Source organism: Sebastes umbrosus, chromosome 24 (assembly GCF_015220745.1).
Source record: "Sebastes umbrosus isolate fSebUmb1 chromosome 24, fSebUmb1.pri, whole genome shotgun sequence".
NCBI classification, from domain to species: Eukaryota; Metazoa; Chordata; class Actinopteri; order Perciformes; family Sebastidae; genus Sebastes; species Sebastes umbrosus.
Genome location: NC_051292.1, coordinates 8,995,456 through 9,019,020, shown reverse-complemented (window position 1 = coordinate 9,019,020; position 23,565 = coordinate 8,995,456). Strand labels below are relative to the sequence as shown.

Here is a 23,565-nt window from a genome sequence, read left to right as displayed (position 1 = left end):
TCCCGATTTTCCCGGGAGACTCCAGTTTTTCATGCCCTCTCCCGGTTTCCTCCCAGGGTCACAATTCTCCCGTATTTCTCCAGATTTATGGCAATTTTTTACACTTTTCTTTTCCTTTTCGTTATCTCAACCTGTTTCTGGCACTGAACAGCGTGTATACTGTTTCCGCCCGGACAAAAATACAGCTAAAACAAATGTAGTTTCCCGGCGGAAGAGAGCACACGCAACACAGCGCATTTTGAGCTCATGTTTGAGCTGCGATCGGCTGCGCTATAGCCGCTGGATTCAAGGCACATCACAGCGTGCAGCGCCCAAAGTTGAGCTCAAAAAGCCGTCATGGCGTGACGCAAGCCACTGGAAACAACGGATCTCAGAGCGTTGTCGCGTTGTGTCTGAAAGGGCCTTCAGTGAGTGAGAGACAGAGAGAGAAATGGAGAGAACTGACTAAAAGAAATATTTGTGCATGGGGCAAAAACTAAATAAAACCTGAGGAATATTAGCCCACGCCACAGTGGTGAATTATTCTGTTTTCTTTCCTGAGAATTAAAGATCAAATTTAACATAAAAATGCTGTTGCAGTGTACTTAATGTTGGTTATTTCATTCTTTTATTTATTTATTTTTTTCATACTTTATTTTTTCCCCTTTTTTTCGAGGTTGTTTTCGGATATGCAATTTACAGTTCGTAAATACAATAGTTTATAAACGAATTTTTAAGTAGTTGAGCTTAGAAAAAAACACAATAAGTACACTAGAGAAAACATCAGCAATCAAAATTGAAATACAATTTAAAAAAAAAAGAATAGCATAAAATAAAAATAAAAAAAGTAATAATAATAAATTAAAAAAAATAATAATTTAATAGAAAACAAAAAAAGGGATTGGGGTGCAGAGATATAGCAATATCATTTAGATGGGTACACACATGCGTCCGCCTTCACATGTAAGGTATTTAATTATTTTAAAGTAACCAGAATGCAGGAAACAAAGTCTCTGAACTCTACTTTGGTTTTGAAATCCTCCCTATTTTTACGGTCTCAAGATTGGATGATCTCCAAAATTAGGCCAGTTTACTTACAATAAAAAGCTAATATGACAGTTTATCACAAATAAAAATGATATGCATCTTTGTCACAAACATTGCCATCTTCTTATCCTTCCTCTGTCGCTATGTGGCACTAATCACCCCCCATACCATCCAGGAAACAGCACCACAGAGAGGATGCACCGACTCCAGAGGCGTGGATTCCCAGCAGCTCTCCTGTAGCAGCCTTCTGCAGGATAAATCGTCTCTTTGCCTTTAACTGTAGCAGCCTACTGTACCCCCACTGTGCAGACTAAATGTAGTGCTAGCCTCCTCTAGTCTTGACGGCACACAAAAAGATGTGCTGTCTTTCTAATAATAGCCAATCTTATTCTAACCACACCAACGACGCCTTATTGCATTATGCATGCCTCTGGGATGGTGTCCCTGCAAGATAGCGTGGGAATATCTCAGTAAGAGCTGCTCATCTCAGCCTCTAGCTGCTACAGCATCTTTACTGGAGGAGACTGTGTCATGGCTGTAGTCTAGACTGGTGCGTCTGGATGCGCGTCTTTTCTGCGCTGCTGCTGCTGCGCGCTTTTCTCCTCTGCATGCCGGGTTTATTGTCGCTATGCGGGAGTATAAGGTGGTGGTGCTCGGCAGTGGAGGGGTGGGCAAATCCGCCCTCACGGTCCAGTTTGTCACCGGGACGTTCATAGAGAAGTACGACCCGACCATTGAGGATTTCTACAGGAAGGAGATCGAGGTGGACTCCTCTCCGTCGGTGCTGGAGATCCTGGACACAGCAGGCACCGAGCAGTTCGCCTCCATGAGAGACCTGTACATCAGGAACGGACAGGGCTTCATCCTGGTCTACAGTCTGGTCAACCAGCAAAGTTTTCAGGACATCAAGCCCATGAGGGACCAGATCATCAGGGTGAAAAGGTGAGTCACTTTATTATAGGAAGCATCATTGTCTTGTAAATGTATTCTGATGCAATAGGGATGAGGTTTTTCATCTTGTTTTAGGCCCTTAAATAGTCACATCCTGAAAAAAGGATGGTTGTTTTAGTGGGAGAGGAAGTTATAAATCCCTCATCGGTCCTTATCTTGCTGGTGCACCCCAGGGAACCCCCCAAGGGCCCCTAAAAGTCCCCCTTTAAAGCGGCAGTAGGCGGGATATTTTTGGGCAAAAAAATTCCATAATAATCTTTCAGCATGTTGTAATTCAAGTGTTCTGAGAGAGACTTCTGAAAAAAGCAAAGGATTACATAAATACATACATGCAGTAGCTACCACGGAGAAAAAGTTCACAAATAAAGCGAGGGTAGGCAGAATGTTTTTGGCATCCTTCGGCAAAATAATCCATAATAATCTTTCAGCATATTGTAATTCAAAGTGTTCTGAGAGAGACTTCTGCTCCTCCTCATGGCTCTGTTTTCAGACTTTAAAAAATCTAGCCTGTGACGGGAGACTTTGGCCAATCACAGGTCATTTCAGAGAGAGGGAGAGCGTTCCTATTGGCTGTGCTCCAGCTGGTGGGCGGTGCTTGGTATTTCCTCAACTGTTACTCAACATGCCTGCCGGGTCATTCTCATTTTTTACAGCTAAACAGTACACTACAAGATGATTCTGAAAACATTTGAGGTGAGAAATAGGCATTACAGTAACAGAATATTGATTCATATTTGATCAGCGCTGCCTAGTTTGACCGTTTGATCGGAGTTCGCGAGTGATTGACAGCTGCTCAGAGACGGCAAGGCTCCAGCTCGGCTTTGATTGGTCGTTTTCCTCCGGTCTGTGCCATTAGGAGCACTGAAGGACACACTTTCAGATTACAGGTCTCATGCACTACTCGCAGGATATAATGGCCGTTTTATAAAAATATATATTTTTTAATCATATTTGCTCCATTTCTACCCACTGCAGCTTAAAAAAACAACAAAATTGTATTATTTTTTTAACAATCAGGCCCAGGACTCATCCCAAACTTGCATCCTCCCAGCTGCTCTTCCCCTCCTCCTCCTCCTCCTCCTCCTCTGGATCTCCTTCCAGCGCTGCGTGAGAAGCTGCAACCAGCTCATATGTTCTTCATAAGAGGCCCCAGCTGCGGCTCACCTGTCATACATCAACCCGCTGAACCCTCACTGGGTTTGATATCCTCGCGTCTTTCACACATGACTAACTCTGGGATGGCTTTGATCAGTTCAGTCCATTACTCAACAAATCCACTGAGCTCATCTCACGGCTGGGAGGGAAGGAGGGAGGAAGGAAAACTGTGATCTGTCCTTTTAGTGGTGACATATTGGTGTCTATGTCACCGACAGACCACAGTTATGACTACAGGTTAAGAATCTATTTTGTTTTTAGTCAGCAAAAGCTGAACTAAGGCTTTGAATAGATAATGTTTTGGTGCCATGTCAATGATTTCAGTTTTACTTAAAGGGACAGTGCGTAGGATTTGGCAGTATCTAGTGGTGTGGCTGCAGATTGCAACCAACTGAGTACCGGACTCCGTGAAGAGGACCCGCTCCCTATGTAGATATGAAGGACTCATTCTAAGCTAACGAAAACACGATTCTTAGTTTCAGATGATTATATGCTAATGAAAAAACAGTTATGAATATAATATTCCATTTCTGTTAATAGATCACCCGAAATGTTACACACTGTTCCTTTAAAGGTGTTTAAGGGTTAAAAAAACAGTTAATTTTGGACGTTCTGGTGGCCTATAGGAGGTTTAAGACATCGCCGACCTTGTAATCACAGCCCCGTCGTTGCATGTCATCCCTGTTTTCTTCTTCCTGTACTATCAAAATGAAGGCAAACGTAATAAAAAAAAAACACAAAAAAGTGAAATTTAAGTATTAAAGAGGCGAGTATGTTGAGATATAATGTTCGATTTTCTATGCAGGGGAGTTAGACACAGATATTTCATAGGTCCTTATATTTGTATGATGACGCAACAAGGCATGAATGTTACACTCATGTTTTAAGGTGCAGTACCAGCAGGGGGCAACAAAACCACTCACTTAGGTTTAAGCTACAAAATCACTTAGTTAGGTTTAGGAAAAACATCATGTTGGCCTTTAAATAAGTATGTAAACTAAGTACAATACGTACGTAACATAAGCACGGAAAACTTACAGTCTCGAACATTGGTGTCCTGATTGAAAGTCCTGTGTTTGTTGGACCCATAAACAGTCTTTCTCACTTTTTATTCTCCGTCACTAGCGTTTTAACGCGGAGGCATTTACATTGCAGTCAGTACAGACTACATGGCGTACAAATGACACGCCTAAAGCAAGAACGGCATCCTTTTCGTGCGACCGGGCTGGATGATGATTGTGGGACCCTTTAGTTCCTTCTGGGAGTATTTTGTACAATGAGATGAACACCAGAAGTACACAACTACTGCTTGTAGAATCTACTCTGCATTTGTGAAAAAAATTTAAGGTAACCTTGTTAACCCCATGTTGGCAACCAGATGAGACTCCAGGAAGTCAATGGTCCAGCATATAACTGTCTGTACTATGTAGACGGACCCATTCTAGTGTCTTGTGTGTCTAATTCTCAACATTTCTTTTTCTTATCTCCCATGCTGTGTTCCTCCTACAGCACATTTATGTATAACTGCATGTTGTGTAATAATAATTCATAATTTAACGTGCATAGTTTGGTGCAGTGCCTCTCACCTCCATCCCCCCGGAGTGAACCGAATGCTCCCCGTGGCACCGACGTCACGGAGGCCAAGTGGAAGCAGGAGAGCGTCACGGCTGACGCGGCACAGCGGGGACGGACGGATGCATGAGGGAACTCCTTTGAAAATGAGAAATATAATGATGGATAAAACTGTGCTGTGCCGCCTCTAGCCAGCCGCCGCTCGATGCGGCTGCCTACGCTGCACCATCCGCCGCTGTCCTCAAGTGTATATCTATAAATATTTCATACTTTTATTTCACACTGCTCTGGGTTTTGAAGTAGGGATTGTTACTGTGTGTTTTATTGCGTTATATTTGTGTCTCAGAACCAAATTATTGCACAGTGTGCATGTAATATCACTTTATTTAAGGATAGGCTCAGTTGGTTTCTTAAACATATGCAGGCATCCACAGGGTGTCCATCTTTAATAAAACAAGCAACACAATCAGCTCCTGGTCTCCATTAGCAGTCTCCAGGAGATCGGCCTCCCTCCTCCCAAACTTCTTGCTGAGCCAGCAGCAACAACAAGCACCACACGGAGATATAGTATGTGCCCACTCACCAGAACTTAATGGGATTGTGTTGGGTTGGACGCCAAGAAGACATCAGGCCTCCATTAGGGAGACATATAAACCAGAATGCTTATGCAAGTGGGTGGGGAGGGAAGCATGGGAAAGAAGTGGGATCCTATATGTTACTATGCAGGTGTCATGAGGTCTCCTGCAGTCCACATATCACCTTCATTGTGCTGACTTGTATGCACGAGGAAGTGCAGCGAGAAGCAAGAAATACACTTAGAGTAATAGTTCGACATTTTGGGAAATACACTTTTCTTGCCAAGAGTGAGCTGAGAAGATTGATACCTCACTCATGGGTGTTCTGTAAATATTTAATTGGAGCTAGGTGCCAGTTAGCTTAGCTTAGCATGAAGCTAAGCTAAGCTAACCAGCTGTTAGCTCCGCTTACATACCGTATTTACTGTATAGACACGAGTGGTATCATCGCTCTCGTCAAACTCTCATCAAGAAAGTGAACAAGTGTATTTCCCAAAATGTAGAACTATTCCTTTAACGTTAGCATTAACAGATAGCATTTCACCCACTTGTCTCCCATCCACAGAAATGAGCACATTTGTCCAACTTTTATTCACTCTACTGTGACGAGACTGCGTCATTAATTAGAATTCACACGTAGAAAAAGTATCAATAACTTTTTAACGCAATATGTCAGAATTATTGTAACACTTTTAATCATTTAGAGCAGCTGATATTAACTAAATTAAAACAGCATGTTAAAATGATAAAACAAAAAAGAAACACTGATGCTCTGCCATGATTAAATGATGTGCTTTTCATAACATATGTGTATAATTGATGCATATTTTAGCTACTGTATAACGCGCCATCTCTGACACACTTTACCCTCCGTAGACTTGAGCACCCCACGGACTAACCAAATAAACCCCCATGTCAGTTGCTATCTGTGAAAACAACATCTGGGTGTAGCCCTCCTCACAATCTAATCATCTCCTCGCTCACATGTGCAGTTTTATTGCGGGCGCGTTCAAAGCACTCGAGCTGCGTTTTCACGCTGCACTGATGCTGTGTCTAATAGCAGGAGGTGAGCATCACGCGCCGCCGAGTGGGACCAAAACTACGTATCCCAGGGGGCACTTTGGTGTATAGGAGCAAAGCAACTTCCTGACCTCAGGCTTTTAGTGTTTGCCACCAAGAAGGAGAGAGTTGTTAAGCAGCTATAGCTTGGTTTAAAACGTGGAAAGCGATCAGTAAAGTGCTCATTGTTGGTGTGTAAAGTGTTTTCACCATTCTCCAGCATTTATCACTCAGAACTGGCTTGTAGTTTTCTGGCAGCTCTAAAATATGTGAAAACACATCTGTGAGATGTTTTTCTTATAGATCTGGGGATGATTTATGATGCCTTAAGCCTGATCCTTCAAAAAGCCCCATTTACTATAAAATGTATGATATTACTAAAGAACTGTGGCATCTATTTGTATGCCTCACAGTTCACTACTACAATCCCAAGAGGTGGAGCTTCTACCACCAGCAGGTGCATTGCATACTGCCAATGATTGGAATGGGATTGGTTATATCTACCAGCCTGTTCTTTGTTGAATCACTCTGATGAAGGTCTGACAGACCGAAAGCTTAGAATAAAGTGGAATACTGCATTGATCTAAGTGTGCGGATATCTTTTCCATCATCTTTTGGACTTCTTCCAGCACCTTAGCAAAGATTAAGACAGGTGGAGCGCTTGTCATCCTGCATTACCTAAATATATCAATCAAAAATAGGCATCATTTCCTAGCTTGGCAATCATCTTGCAAATGCGACCCCTTAGGAAAAAAATCACTTTGATCTGAAGCTGGGATTTCCTACATTTAGATGATTATCACTTTTAGCCATAACTACAGGACTGAAAACAAGAGACTGATTGTGATTCCAGATGCTTAAGGGGATGTTTACAGAGTGACAAAATCAGTTGGTATAACAGGAAGTCAACAGAGGTTTTTATAGAGGACTAAAGGGGCTGCACAAATCAGCTCGCACTCTTAGAGTCATTATAGCCTCTTTATTTCTCACTTTGAATTATTATCTGCACAGAACAGCGGGAATAATAAAACTAATTAGGACTTGTCTACTCCCATACTGCCTATATACTGCCTTTTGCATCTGCAGTACAGAATATGATCCAGAGGAGCTGGGGCTGCACCGTTAAAGATGGAAATTCATCATGAAACAGACTCCATCTGCTGTGCAGGCCCTCTCTTTGTCTGTTTATCACAGGAATGTTTGCGGTCATGTTATTTGGTTCCCTTTTCATGTAGCTGCGTTACAACATTAGCTATAGAAGCTTTGTTCTCCAGCTGTAACACCCTTTGGGAGTCAACACGGCGTAGGCGCTATAGGTTCTGTGATTTTCCTGTCCGGTCCCACCAGCAGCTACATGGCTGGTTGTCACACAGTGCAGCCGCTCCAACTGCTAATTAACAGCAGATGCAGAGAGCAAAGAGGCGGCTGCAGGGTTGGAGGGCTTCACTTTGGAGATGCCTGACTGTTGTTTTGCATGTTTGCCCGTGCTGTGGGGCTTGTAATAACGGGTAAGTGAAGTCATACTAGCTATTTAGCACAGCAGGTAGTCTTAATAAGGCTGTTGTATCCTGAGGCTAAGTGGAAAAAGTCCATTTTTTTGCGAGTTATAAACACAAATCCTCAGTGTGTGGGAGGTTTTTATGTGTTTGCCTGTTTCCCAACAGTCGGAACAACACCCTGCAGAGGCAAATGTGCTCTCTAAAGGTCAAATGTATATGAAGTTATTCCACATCCATTAATGAGGATGCAGCAGCAGCTTTTTCCCAAATGGACATACAGATGATGCTTCAAAAAATAGTGGAGCTCAGCACTTCCCTGTGTGAACGCCCTGCGGCTGAGAACACCCTCAGTATCGTTCTGAAAGAGTGCTTTTTTTTATAGCAATATTGTAGAAATAAATACACATTTTAACATCCGTATCTCCGTGTAATTTCATTAGCTGTCAACCACCTGCTGTTGCCTGTTCCATAAATCCGACGTGACTCCTCTCCCACCACATTTTGGAAACAAAAAGCTGCACATTCATACAGCTGGTAGTTTCAGCCAAACACATTCCAACTGTGCTGATAATTCCCTTAGTGCACGGCTGCCAACTCTTGAGCTGGACCAGGAACAAGTTAGCAATGTTAATAATTTTCTCCTGCTTTGTATTCATACGGTATGTAGAGTCGAAGCAATTCAGGCAGAACACCTCGAAAACCACAATAAGGACATTTTCATTACATCCGTATTAAAAACAGTGATGTTATACGAGTAACGTATATTTTTGAGGATTCAATTTAAAGTCTCAAATAAGTATTCATATCATTTACTCAAGAAATACTTCACAAGAAAGGTCCTGCATTAAGATTTTTACTTAAATTATAGCATAAAGCTGCTTTTTTTTTGGCCACTAGGGGGCAGCAGAACAAGCTGAAAACACAACATTGACATATTATCATCTTTTAATGGTAAACGTGTTAGCAAATAGTTACATATTTACACATTTACTGGCAAACGTGACGCAACATTCATTTGGAGTTTTATTCTTGTTATTAACTATTAACAAAGTGTTACAAATATTTATCTATATAATGTTTATAGATCTTTTACAAACACATTTTTAAAGGTTTACAAATCATTTTGTAATCACTAATCAATACTTATAATTAAAGTATATAAAATGGTATAATGTGTGCAACGCTAAACTGTTAAAATAACATAAATTATAGCATTACAAATAATTAATTATAAAGTAAAATAACTATTAACTAAGCTTAATTAATTTATATAAATGACGGTTATATGAAGTGTTACTAAAAATATAAAAATAAAGTTAGACCATGGTTGCAGCTAAGAGATAGAGGACCACAGCTAGCATATCTCCACTCTTCAAACCCAAACACTGGGTGACATATTCCTCAATAATACATGATATCATCCTATAAATCCCCATAGGGCAACTTTTGTTCATGCTGTGCTGAGCAGTTTCAGTTTCTCCTCATCTGGCGAGGAGGGAGCTGGTAGTTTTGATGCTGCAACAAACAAACTCCCCACCCAGCCCAGCCCACCCTGGAGAAGCTGGCTCTCCCTGTGTCTTTGTAGTTATATATAGAGTTTCTCCTGCAAGGCTGTCAGATTGCATTTGTCTGCGTGGTGCTCTCCTTGTTCACACTTCACACCCTCTAGACTCCAGCTTTCCAAACACACCAGGCCACGCGAGATGCTTGTCCTGCTGAGGTCAGCTGCTGTGTGTGTGTGTGTGATGTACAGTGCAGTGGCTGCGAGGGAAAATGTCAAGCTGCAGGGAAGTCTTTGACATTTGAATTTTTCTGCGTTTTCTCTGCTTGGCAGTCTTAAAGCGTGCAATTAGGAATAAGTGGCTGGCATTATTTGTAATCATTTGCACTTTTTGGAAAGCTTTTTTCTCTCTTGTGAATCCCTCTGGGAGGTCAGAGGTCAAGCTCAGCTTCAGATCAACACCCTTGAAGCTAAGACATTTCAGCAGGTGCTTCAAATGTCCTCCACCCTTCTGCCTGCACTCATTTCCTCCATCTCTCTCTCTCTCTCAGTGAGACGTTTGCCAGCTCTTTTCCACGCCTCAGCTCTTCTCCCAGCTGAGCAGCGTGGCAGCGGGCCACCAATTTGTAGATAAGAGCTCATTTCTCAATAGCACCAGCAGATCAATAAGCCGGGCTGGGAATGCACTTAGGAATGACTGATGGCCGAGGCTATTAGGTGGTCTGCGCCATTACCTGTTGTGAGAATATATACCCTCTGTAATTGACATTCTGTAGTTATTTAATCAGACAAAACATGAAGGGCGTCTCACTGAAATGAAATATCTAGTACCCAAACAAAGTCACTGCAACAACCTTAGTGTGCTGACACATCTGTGAGACAACTGTTGCCACAAAAGTATGTTTGTTTCCAGAAGCAACATCCTGGTTACTCTGGATAATCACTCATTGGAAGCACTATTTTTAAGAAATAGTCCCTGTTTTCCGTAATTCTCCTCCCATAAAACCAACTTTTTCTGCATTGGTTTAGTTTATACATTTAAAAGACGTTACACTTTGAATGCTCCTATTTGTACGGAAGCCCTAAACAGACATGATTCAAAACATTTTTAATGCCGTTATCTCGAGATCACGAGTTAATTATGTTGTTAACTCAAGAAAATTTGCTTTTTTTATCCTGAGATAATGAGATAATTAACTCATTATCACAAGAAAACAAAAGATTGTTTTGTTTTATTACTTATAACTAGGGCTGTCAAAGTTAACGCGTTAACGCATATTCGTCTTAACTACTATACTCGTATTTTGGGTTTCTACTAGAACATGTTTACATGCTTTAATGTAAAAAAAAAAAAAAGTAGCTGCTTGGCAGGTATCATGCAAATGTGTTACTTGGTGACATCACCATGTTACGGTAGAAAAGGCAGGACTTTCAGGCAGTTCAGGAGCAGTGTTTCTCCCTTCGGCGTGGACTTTGTTGACCTTTTACATGCACAAAAACTGATATAACACACTGAAGGAAAGGGAAAAAGCATAATAGATCCTCTTAAAGTAGAAAAAAAAGATATTTCCAAGGTATGAAGCCAATGTTCGTGTCCACCCATGTGAGAGCAGCACATTAGCTTTATTCAATTATTCAATAACCTATACCATTACTCTCCCCAGCCTGGTTTCCTCGTAATGATGGATGGAAGAGGACTGGGGATCGTCAGCCACACGCTGTGGGAAGAAAGCTTTTGATCCGTTACGACATGCTTAGTGCGTGATGGGAAAAGATGCAAAGAGGAGAACGTTCTAAACAAGAATTGGAAACCATTAAGTGTACAGCTCGCATGCTACTACGCTTAACGCATTTATAATGTATCCAGGAATAAATAGAGCATCGCAGCATTCAAAAGATAATTTTTTTCCCGTGATGACAGCTTTCTAATGAGACCGCCTACTGATATTAGACACCCAGGGAGTGATGGAGGCCTCCTGGGGAGCTGGAACTGAGTGTAGCCGTGTTTATCCCTCTCCTCTTGCTCCATTGTGCATTGTTCAAACCCCTTATTGTTTCTAATAAATACAGTATGTAGGCCAACAACGCACACACACACACAGTTTAGTGTCTGTTTCACATTCTCCCTTAGGTATCGGGAAGTTCTCTGTCTGTGACAAAACACACCCAGCGGGGGAGAAGGCAGATGCACACTCTGATATATTACTTCCTCTCTCATTTGCAGGTATCAGCAGGTGCCGGTGGTGCTGGTGGGTAATAAGGTGGACCTGGAGGAGGAGAGGGAAGTGTCCCCCAGCGAGGGACAGGCGCTGGCTGAAGACTGGGGCTGCCCTTTCATGGAGACGTCGGCCAAGAGCAAGACCATGGTGGACGAGCTGTTCGCCGAGATCGTGAGGCAGATGGACTTCTGCCCTCTGCCCGACCGGAGAGAGGCGTGTTGCCCCGCCTGCAGCGTGCAGTAGTAGCCTGATGGATGGCGTGATGGATGGGAGGATGGTTAGAAAATTAGAAATGCAAATGAATTCATGTTAGATAGATTAAAGATGGAGGAATTTAAAGGGAAAATCCACTCTTTTTTAAAACTGTTTACCTGCTTTCTGTAGCAGATTAGGCTCTGATCAAGAGGCATTCTGGGAAATGTAGGAACTGAAGCAGACAAAAGAAGGGAAAATTAAAAGACACAGGGTGGATGTTTCCCTTGAAAGAAAAACAACACTTGACCTCCCACATTCATCACAGTCCTCCTGATATACAGGAGCAAATGTTCGGGGGTTTCCCAAAGGCAGCACGGTGCCAAAACCATCTTAAAAAGCCATCGACAAAGAGGATCTAAACGCTTTTTTGGGAAGCCAGCCATAGGTCCAAGCAGGGATGGCAGTGTGCTCCTCTTTTCTTCTGCTTGTATTTTTCATTTTTTGCACTTTTTGGGGGCTTTTTTCGACGGTGCAAGACCAATCACCCAAGTATCTGAACGGATGTCAAGTAACACCACTGTGAAGGAGTCATACTGGGAGTTAAATTCACAGCAGGCCCGCCTAACTATGAATGAATGAACAGATGAGCGAATGTTTAATGAAAAAGGAAACCGCACCTTTGGGGAAATTCATTCAGAAGATCCCAAATGTTGACATGCTGTGGATGACGCGTGCATGAAGTTGTACTGACATTGAGTACAACCGATCTCACCCAAAGAGACAATATCAATCAATCAATCAGTCATTCAAACATAAGGGACACTTGTCTTTACACCTTACAGATACAAATGCCTTGTTACATTGTATGAAGTGAACAGTGTCAGTGTATAGTTCATTTATCTTAAGTCACATGTTAGTGGTTCAATGTGAAAAACACTTATTTTCAACAAAAAAATAAATCTTTATGCACAAATGTGTCTTTTCTTTTTGAAGTTATTCTACTTTTAACCTCCAGAGGTCATTAGATTTGCACTCATTGTGAAGATAGTCTTTCAGCTGTGCCGTTTAGCTGCAATCTGGCTCCATCTCGGCCCGCGTCGAGATGATTTATGATGTTTTGGTCCCGCGGCTGCGTCTCCCTTGGCCGTGGCGTCCTGCCTCTCCTGCTGCTGCCATTAGTGCCAACACTTACTGCTGATTCTGGTCCCGAGAAATCCAACGAGCATTTGTCAAATTCGGAGTGCCATTAGAGTCCATAAGAGGATGAAGTTGGGGACGTGTGAGACTTTGGAGCCAAGATCATAACTTTGGATTGCATCCAATCAGTGTAAGAGTTTCAACACTCAGGAGACAGAGACTGAGGTAATTCAGAAATAAATTGTTGCCATAAATATCAAAACTTTAGTGCAAGTGAAACAAGAAATATCAAATAAGTATTATGCTGAGATATACTACTGTATGTTATTTAATTGGTGATACTGTGGGGATTTTTTCTCTCTATCTAATACAAAAAGTATTGCAGTGTTTCCTTTACATAATCCATAAACTGAATTGACTACCAACAGTGACACCTGCTGTCACAAACCAGAAACAGCACCTCGTCCTCTAAGGTCACACGGAACTTTCCAGCCACTGACTTCAGTTCCTACCCGGCAGACCAGGTATCAGTATACACATATCATCAATGCATTACAGTGGGTTGAAGAGGTCAGACCTGACAGAGTGGTGATATGCACAGATTTAAAAGCTGTTTTGGAAAGTATACAGTCAACAAAAGCTGTAAGGCAAGATGTAATCATTGAACTTTGCACAGAGGGGGTATAGATGTATTATTCTGTTGGGTGAAAGCGAATGAGTTTGCAGATAAACTAGCAGAAAGTTCACTGCAAAAGGAAATAACAGTACCAGTTTTACTTGGGAAAGGAGAAGGAAGAGAGGTGATTAAAAGGAAAGGAGTGGAGATATTTCAGAAGTCGGTCATAACAAAGAAATATAAAGAAAGGAACAGAAGGGAGGAAATCATCATAACAAGACTCAGGCTGGATCACACAGGTCTTAATGGCACTTTGGCTTTAATGGGGGGAAAAGGAACAGTGACAAGTGTGGGGAATTGTGGTGTTAAAGAAAATGTGCAGCAGCATATCCTAATGCATTGTAAAAAGTATGAAAAGACAAAGACTACAGGAGCAAGTCAGAGAGGAGGGACGGGACTGGGATTTGATGGGGATACTGGGAACAGAGGGTGAAAGGGTTAAAGGCACCAAGAAGGCACTATTAATGTTCACTATTAATGTTCTTATTATTAATGTTCTTATTATTAATGTTCACTATTAATGTTCTTATTATTAATGTTCTTATTATTAATGTTCTTATTATTAATGTTCTTATTATTAATGTTCTTATTATTAATGTTCTTATTATTAATGTTCTTATTATTAATGTTCTTACTATTAATGTTCTTATTATTAATGTTCTTATTATTAATGTTCACTATTAATGTTCTTATTATTAATGTTCTTATTATTAATGTTCTTATTATTAATGTTCTTATTATTAATGTTCTTATTATTAATGTTCTTATTATTAATTGTCTTATTATTAATGTTCTTATTATTAATGTTCTTATTATTAATTGTCTTATTATTAATGTTCTTATTATTAATTGTCTTACTATTAATGTTCTTATTATTAATGTTCTTATTATTAATGTTCTTATTATTAATGTTCTTATTATTAATTGTCTTATTATTAATGTTCTTATTATTAATTGTCTTATTATTAATGTTCTTATTATTAATGTTCTTACTATTAATGTTCTTATTATTAATGTTCTTATTATTAATGTTCTTATTATTAATGTTCTTATTATTAATGTTCTTATTATTAATTGTCTTATTATTAATGTTCTTATTATTAATTGTCTTATTATTAATGTTCTTATTATTAATGTTCTTACTATTAATGTTCTTATTATTAATGTTCTTATTATTAATGTTCTTATTATTAATTGTCTTATTATTAATGTTCTTATTATTAATGTTCTTATTATTAATTGTCTTATTATTAATGTTCTTATTATTAATTGTCTTATTATTAATGTTCTTATTATTAATGTTCTTACTATTAATGTTCTTATTATTAATTGTCTTATTATTAATGTTCTTATTATTAATGTTCTTATTATTAATTGTCTTATTATTAATGTTCTTAAGAGACACAGGATTGGTGGGTAGAATTTAAGAGTAGCAGTAATGACATGATGTTACATACTCTTGTACAGTAGGTGGCGGTATGAAGCTTACAGTTGGTTGCTGAGACTGAGAGAAGAAGAAGAAGTTCCTACCCGGACCTAAATCATCGTTGCACACCCTCACAGACATGGCGTCCTTCAATAAGAGGCTCTAGTGACACATTTATCTATTTGCCCTTTTCGTGTCTATTTCATGTTATATATTTTTATGTATGTGTATAAATAATAACATATAGTTCACAATGTCGACCGGGACCGTGTGTCAAGTTCTCCAGCGACGTGAGTAACCGTTAAATACCGTTAACCTGCTATGACACGCTCACATGTTACATGTTGCCATTAAGAGGTGTTTATTACTCAGCTGTGACGTCACAAAGGTGATGTAGAAGTTAGTCAAAGGTTGTAAGATATCTTGTTTTATATCAACTTGTGTTTTTTAGTCTCAAATACAGCAAAGTTAGAGGATTTTATAATATATATATATATATATAATATTATATTATTAATATTATTATATTATAATATATATATTATTAATATATTATATTATAATATATATATTATTAATATATTATATTATTATATGTTAATATATATTATTAATATATTATAATATTATTAATATTATATATAAATATATTATTATATGTTAATATATATTATTAATATATTATAATATTATATATATATATTATTATAATATTATTAATATTATATATAAATATATTATTATATTATAATATATATTATTAATATATTATAATATTATTAATATTATATATAAATATATTATTATATGTTAATATATATTATTAATATATTATAATATTATATATATATATATTATTATAATATTATTAATATTATATATAAATATATTATTATATTATAATATATATTATTAATATATTATAATATATATATATATATTATATTATAATATTATATTATAATATATACATTATTATTATATTATATTATTATATATATATATATTATATATTATATTAATAAAGCTATATTACCCAGCTTCTAGCATTACATACTCAAAAGTAGCATTCAAGCTCAGGTAGCTCAACTTTAATTTGACTGTGTGTTCAGGAGCATCATCATAGATGGTCTAAATATGACAGTATGTTAAGCTACAATGACTTTGACATAAAGCTAGGCTATAAATGCCTTAAAAAAAAACTTTTATTTTATTTTTTATAATATGTTTATTGGGTTTTCTTATTTTCACAAACACAACAATAAGAATAAAAAAAAAATTAAAAAAACAACAACAACAAACACTGGTACATCTCAGATCAAAAAATGTATATAGGAGGTCATAGGAAATAGTCCATAGTGCAGGGAAGTCACAGGATATATGAGTTCATGTTCAGAAGACTCCTTGTGAGATAATGGAAGAGAGATCAGGTCAAATATAATTCAGATAGGGCTGCCAAATATTGTGGAACTGATCTACTTTGGCGTGTAGAATATTTGTGAGATATTCCAAAGGGACCATCTCAAATATGACTTTACACCAGCCTTGGACAGAGGGTTTCTTATCGCTAATCCACTGTAGTAATGTATTTTTTCTAGCAGCAAATGTTAGAAAAACACCTTATTTATAATTGTCAGTATTGTTTAAGTGTGTAAATTGTATATGCTGATATGAATTATACAGTTAAATCAAATGCATATCCTGAATTTCATTTGATATGCTCCAAAAACACTGAACTTCCCACAATGCTCCATGTCTTGTTTGTTTGTACACCCCTATGAAACACAGGCTTTCTGTAAGAAATTGTAGTCTGGAGCCCAGGTAACACCACTGACAAAATAGTGTCAACATGACATAAGATTATAAGTTTAAAAGATGGAGAAGCCTCTGCAGCCCCTTTTGGTTCCTCTTGTTCCTCCTACATCCCTCGTCTCTGCTTGAATCCATCCTCTCATCCATTTCTCTCCCCATCCACAGGCTTTGCATCTGCCGCAGCGGCTGCACGTGCGCCGGCCGTCCGCAGCCAGCGCAACGCCGTCTTCTCCAGAGAGCAGGCCAGGCAGAGAGCGCTGTACCCCCGCATCGAGAAGATAGAGGTGTCAATGCAGGGCCCGGGGCTGGATGGCACGCTGCTCGTCATGAACAGAGGGATGTCCACTCCGCTGAGCTGTGCCAGACGTGAGTGACGGGGAGCGGATGCAAGATTAATCTCTGCGGGGAGGCAGGGAATGTGTGCGATTCCCACGACTGTATAAAGATGTTCTGCTATAAATAAATCCTTGTATTGCACTCAGACGAACTCCTCTGTGTTTCCTCTCAGACCTGACGGAGCATCACGTGACCAACTCGGCTCTGGCGCTGGTGGACGGGAAGCCGTGGTCGCTCCACCAGCCCCTCACCCACTCCTGCTCACTCACTCTGCTCACATTTAAAGACAATGATCCGACACTGGTCAACCAGGTACTTTAACAAGAAATATATATTTTTATTTAATAGGATTTCAGATTGTTTTGGGCATTCAACGTCTCCTGCTTTTTCTTTGTGATTTAGGAAAATTCACAGTCTTGTTTCTGTATAAAAATGTACTCTAAATTTCAGCCAAAGCTAATATGAAGCTTTGGCAGTGTGAGTTACCCAAGTGCAGATGGTATCTTCTAAAGTTTTAGTCTTTTTTTAGATGATTAGAAAAAATGATGATGATTAAAAAAAGTTACTTTTATAAAATTATCACTATATCCTGACTGTAGTGCATGAGACGGGTAATCTGAAAAAACTCATGCGCCCCAGTGTCCTCCGGTGCTCCTAATGGCATGTGCAGGATTTCACAGACCGGAGGAAAACAATGAGTCAGCTGATCTGCAGTCTGTCGTCCAGCTTCAGTCTATGAGAGCCGGACATTCAGCGCGTCCTCTTGTTTCCAATCAGGCCTATTGGCGTTCCTGCGCTGCCCTGCTTGGCCAGGTGCTGGAGACGGCGTTCAAAGACGACTTCACCGTGGAGCTGCTCGGCACGCCAGAGGTGGCAGGTAGAGGAGCTGCTCTTTATGTCTCCAAATGTACCCATACCAGCCAAGTTAGTCTGTCTTTGCCTCTTCTCAGACGAGGAATTATATAGGCTGATTAAATATGCTTCCTGGCAGGTCATTTTTTTTAGTTAACGTTATTGATTGATTGGACTCTGACGAGAGGTGCTGTGGTGCTAATTTGCTTCCATGTCATTTGTTTCCATGTAGTCACTTCAGGGGCTTTCTGCTGTGATGTGATGCTCGACCCTCAGCTGGACTCATGGACTCCCTCTGAGGTAGGTGTTTCCATCAGCTGGTGCATGAGCTTCTTTAAAGATGTAAATATATTTGAGGGCGCTTTCACAAGCCAACATTTAGTCCGTTTTAATCATGATAATAGTTTTCCAAGCGAACCAAAATGCAGGCTGCCTGTGCGGGTATTTCAGGTAAACAACAGGTCAACACGAGTGGGAGCGGACGGACCTGGACTTCTGCAGAAGTCCGATGTTTGCCTGACATCTGGCCGAAGAGAACATATAGAATATACCAAATAAAGTCCACAAAAATAGTGACGTTTATAGTCATTCAAGATAAACTGGAGAAGGGATTTGTGCACACAATAGATCAGTGCCGAGTAAAAGTGAAACACTTAGAAAGCAAGTTAGTGAAGCAAAAGTATCAATTCATCCTTTATAGAATATCTTTAACTTAAAGTTTCCTGTCTGACTCAGTAACTTGATACTAAGCTGAAAGCCATTATTTCTGCTGAACCCGTAACCATCTATATTACTGCAGCTAGATGAGAATCTTTACCATTAGAGGTCAGCAAAACCATTTGGCCTGAATGCAGTTATTACTTTAGTGTTGGCTGAACGCCCTCCTTTAAACTCTGCCTAATACTGGCCTTCAGCCATATTTTGGCCAAAATGAGAGTGTTTTACAGTATCTCAATAAGTTTTAGTATTTATTTAAATGTGTGTTTGTGTGCGAGGAAGAGAGACTTAGAGAGTGTGACTTTTTATTATCACCTTTCAAGTGAAGTCTGTGTTTGTCACCAGCAGTTGCAGGGGAGGAATGATTCTTTTATATTTTGGTTGGTACCTTGGTTTACAGAGCTCTTGTGTCTCTTACTGTACCTGATCCTTTGTGAGTGTAAGTGAGTTGTGGCTGTTTTTTCTCTCCAGGAGTCGCTGCGGTCTCTGACCCGAGGGGCCCAGCAGCTGGTCCACCTGGACCTGGCCTGGGAGCCTCTGGAGGTGTCGCCCTCTGTGGCGATGGAGGTCTTCTCACACAGCAGGTAGACTGACTTCTTACTAATACCCCTTTCACACCAATGACCAGGGTTTGACGAGGTTTATCTGACCCTGGTTCAACCCTCCTTTTGTCAATTCAAACCAAGCCAGTCAACCCAGGTTGAACCGTGGTCAGGAAAATTGAGATACGAACTGGGTCACACCCGGTAGCAATGCATACCAATTACCTCAGGTGTTAGAAATGGGCGGGGCGGTTACAGGTGGATTACAGAGAGAGGAGATGATACTGGCATCATCAATATGTCCAAAAACACGCTTCATATTCTGTCCTCCTTTTGTCTCCTTTTCCTTGTGTCTTTGTTTTTCTTTCTAGGTCTTGCCCCTCATTAACACATGATGACTGTTGATGTTGAGCTTTTCCTCTGTGTCTCCCAGGTGTAAACAGGAAGAGGTGGAACAGGACGCAGCACAAAGTCCCAAAGGCACAGTGATGCTCCACAGGTGACTTTTCATTCCCACATTCTGGTTTCATTTCCTGCCTACATGTTTCCAGTGTTGTGTCAGCTACATGTCACATTATGTATATCTAAAGGAGGGTATATATCTTGTACATCCTCCCACAGTCATTAACCATTATCATTTCTCTTTGTCTGTAGATGTGGTGAGCATGTGCTGCTGAGTGCGGGCCCCCTGGTGGCCAGGACAGGCCTGTGCTCCCAGTACGAGGTGACGGCCATCCACAGCCTGGAACAGGGACCCCATGGCCTCCACCGACGAGCACAGGGCCTCTCCCTGCCTCTGCAGCTGCAGGTAGGGACATGTGTATGGAATACGGTGACATAACTTCACTTAAATACATCGAAGGCAGACGCTATGTGTGTCTCAGTTCCACTGGTAGCAACTGAGAAAGGTGATCGCAGCAGCACATTATTTGGTCGCACCCTTTTTCTTGGTACAGCCTGGTATTAATCAGTGGTGGAAAGTAACCAAGTACATTTACCCAAGTACTGTACTTAAGTACAATTTTGATGCTACCTTCTACTCCACTACATTTCAGAGGGAAATATTGTACTTTTAAATTCACTATATGTATTTATAATGAGTATATGAAATACAATGCATTATTATACAGTGAATTAAACAACCCAACAGTATAGAAAATGAGTCCTTTTACTTTTATACTTTAAGTGCATTTCCTTGATTATGTATTTACAAACTTTTACTCAAGTAAGGTTTTGATTGTAGGACTTACTTGCGACAAATTGTTTTTTAAATCATGGTATTACTACTTTTACTTAAGTAGGAGACGTTAGTACGTCTTCCACCACTGGTATTAATCAATGACACTTGCTCAATGGGTCTCTGCACTTTCATCATCAGTGGCGAGTGAGTCTGAACCTCTCGTCGTTTCTCCCTCCCCACCTGCCTCCTCCTCTCTCTGCTTTATTAAAATAATAAGCTATAGACTGCTTCATTTTCGGAACACTGTAACAAATAAATGGATTATTTAGTAAAGTTTTCCGCCGCTACATACATGCGCATCACGCTCTTTGCTCGGATTTGTACATGTGTATGGCGTTTAATTAGTCTCAAACCGCGCACATAAAAACCAAGTAAATGGATTTAGATTTAGTCCTATGACGATCCAAATTTTACGTGAAAATGTATGATGCATAGTGGATAAAAAATGTCAAATTTAAAGGTGAATATTAGTTTAAAATGTCAATTGGCACCTTCGCTTCCGACAATTTCAGGTTTTAATTCAAGTCAAAAAGTCCATTTAAAAGGGATTCTGTAGCGCTCTGCAGTGGTTTCCCTCCACGTTATTAACATAACCGCTGTTGCCATGGAACAGATTATACATGACATTTGATTGTTCTTCTAATATCAGCGCTTGTCCTTTGTACGGCTCAGTAAAAGTACGTTATCTGTGTCTCCATGTGCCTGCTAGTCACGTTGTGTTCCTCCCTGCAGGCTCACCACACAGTCTGGAGGAAACTGAGGCAGCGGGCAGAGAAACTGGTAAGAACAACAAATATCTTGTTTTTGGTTTTTTTTACCTCACACAGCCGTCCAACAGCAGCGACTTCAAAGCTGAAGTACTGAGGCCAACTCAGAAGGAGGGCTGTTAGTGTTTTGGGGCAGTGGTCTGGTCTACATGCTTGTTCCACATTCAGCCAGCTCCGTCCCCGGCTGCAGCCGTCGCTTCACATTTCACAAAGTAGCCAGAGGTTAGGATTTAACACGGCTATTTTTATTGCTTTTTGCATTTATATTTTGGCAAAAACAAGAGAGGATGAGATGCAGCGCATGCTTCTGGAAAAAAGCAGGTCTCATCCTCGTCATGAGGGACAAACTGCTGTTTTCTGAACTCCACATCAAAGACACAGACACTAACTCCAGATCCAAGGAAGAAGTATTTTTAAATCTCTCCAGGTTCAAGGCTCTTATTGTGACACTCGGATTGATACAAAGTTGAATCGTCTCTGTCTGAGCATAACCAAGCTAGACTCTGAAGGAGGAGGCATGAATTCTTCAAATTCAAACTAGGCTACGAGTTAATTTTGGATGGAGCCATCTAGGCGAAATATATTTTGCTGCAGCCTTTTCTGGCATCCTCTGCGCATCACTGATTGCGTAACGAAAAAAAGAAAAAAAAAAGCTGCACTCATTAATAGACACACTTGATTTGGCAACTGATGACATACGGCGCTCTGTGGCCTACATTTTATTTCCACATTCGGTTATTCAGGGAATGGAAATGGCACTTTTATTAAAGACAAAATGTGGACGTCAGAGTTGGACGGACATTTAAAAAGTGGAGGATATTTGGATCACGTCTTTTCAAGCACAGGATTAGCATGCAGACCTGCTGCAGGAGCGACAGGACATCACTTTATGTTCTTAGAGGACACTCTTCCATAGTGTCATCGGACACACTGATGTTTGCTGTGTTGTGTGTGCTTATGATGTTTATAGAGAGCATGATGTCCGTCCTGTCCTCTTTGTCCTGTGTGTTAATGCAGAATCACTACCACTAATCAGTGGAGGAGCTATAAACTTTAACAGAACCTCTGAAGGACGTTTATACTGCAACATTTTCAGTATATGTAGGCTTAATGCACATCTTTCTCTACACAAGCTCACACTGGTAGACAGAGATAATTTAAGACCATGTGGATGTTTTCATTCTTCTCATAAAACCACAGAACGCCAGCTTGTCATGTCATGCAGATAAAAATGTCTGTCTCTGTACGAAGACTGAGAGCTACACTGTACTTTTGTAGTTTGACCATCATTTCACAAAAAGATGGAGAAGGATTCATTTTCATTTATAAAGCCGTTGTTGAGAAACTCCTGTCTTAACTTAACACAGTACGTTTTTGCACTGTGCACCCTTCTTGGAGACATTTACAAGATAAACTTCATTTGGAAAAGCTGCTGTTAGAACAGACCTTTTTTGTGTATTTGGTGTAGTCTAAAGTTATGTCAAACTGCAATATCAGGCTATCTTCAGGATCGAATGACATAATCATGATCCCATAGGCATCCAGGAATTTAGCGAAACTAAGGAATTAAACTAAAGGCGGGCTGAGCCTTTTTCCCAAGCTCTGTTTTAGGGGAGGCCTACAGACTCAGACTTTGAAAAACCCTTATCTAATGCAATCCTGTACAGCTGTGGTTCTCAACCTGTTTTGTGTCAAATTCCCCTACAGTACATTACCCCTAAAACATCAACTTTTTATGAGACATCTTTTTTAAAATTCAACATAAAACGTTTAAGGCTGTGATCCTATAATACGCCAAATTGTAAGTTGAAAAGGTTTGTGTTATTTCGTCCACCCTCTGTATGTGCTAGCGTACAGAAACAGGTTTTATAAAAGCAGCGAGGCGTGGGCGGCGCGTTTTCTGAGCCGGCTGCAGGCGGTAGGGAAGCATGTCCCCCGTCTGCCTCCAGCTGGCGCTCAAAACACAGCCGCCCACGCTCCAAACAGATGCCTCCACTCCCCCTTACATCTCTGTAGAAATGTCCTTTTTTAAAGAGTATTTTTAGGCCCATTTCTACTTCATCAAACCCTCACGAAAGACAGCAAATAGGCTGGAGAGGAGATGTAACAATTATTAAAATGATAATTAACATAATCATGAACTTTATTTGCACAGGTTGAGGTGGCGAGGCCTGAAGAAGTGACTCCACCTTCTCCTCCTGACTCGACTCCACTCTCCGACCAGCCAGTAACAACCTCTGTGTAACCTTCCTCATGTATCTCATTGTATTATTTGTTCAATAAATGTGTAAAAATATGTGGCAAATCA

At 40.0% G+C, this 23,565-nt stretch overlaps 2 protein-coding genes across 2 annotated transcripts; both read left to right on the top strand.

Annotated features, from left to right (window-relative positions):
• The first annotated feature begins 1,213 nt into the window (after window positions 1–1,213).
• LOC119483944 (ras-related protein Rap-2a-like) lies at window positions 1,214–12,725 on the top strand. The gene is made up of 2 exons (XM_037762458.1): window positions 1,214–1,968; window positions 11,563–12,725. Exons 1-2 carry the CDS (start codon window positions 1,655–1,657, stop codon window positions 11,798–11,800), a joined length of 552 nt encoding a protein of 183 aa, XP_037618386.1. The 5' UTR covers window positions 1,214–1,654; the 3' UTR covers window positions 11,801–12,725.
• Window positions 12,726–15,086: 2,361 nt separating this feature from the next.
• Window positions 15,087–23,565, top strand: mrpl39 (mitochondrial ribosomal protein L39). The gene is made up of 10 exons (XM_037762049.1): window positions 15,087–15,281; window positions 16,969–17,169; window positions 17,312–17,451; window positions 17,917–18,016; window positions 18,224–18,291; window positions 19,180–19,292; window positions 19,684–19,749; window positions 19,905–20,058; window positions 21,223–21,270; window positions 23,413–23,565. Exons 1-10 carry the CDS (start codon window positions 15,245–15,247, stop codon window positions 23,500–23,502), a joined length of 1,017 nt encoding a protein of 338 aa, XP_037617977.1. The 5' UTR covers window positions 15,087–15,244; the 3' UTR covers window positions 23,503–23,565.

What these genes read in the sequence shown, in the direction of transcription:
- LOC119483944 (XM_037762458.1), top strand. Translation starts at nt 1,655, where the DNA reads ATGCGGGAGTATAAGGTGGTGGTGCTCGGCAGTGGAGGGGTGGGCAAA. An exon ending in CAGATCATCAGGGTGAAAAG is followed by an intron (nt 1,969 to 11,562) that starts GTGAGTCACTTT and finishes TCTCATTTGCAG; the next exon opens with GTATCAGCAGGTGCCGGTGG.
- mrpl39 (XM_037762049.1), top strand. Translation starts at nt 15,245, where the DNA reads ATGTCGACCGGGACCGTGTGTCAAGTTCTCCAGCGAC. An exon ending in TCCGCTGAGCTGTGCCAGAC is followed by an intron (nt 17,170 to 17,311) that starts GTGAGTGACGGG and finishes GTTTCCTCTCAG; the next exon opens with ACCTGACGGAGCATCACGTG. An exon ending in ACTCATGGACTCCCTCTGAG is followed by an intron (nt 18,292 to 19,179) that starts GTAGGTGTTTCC and finishes TTTTCTCTCCAG; the next exon opens with GAGTCGCTGCGGTCTCTGAC.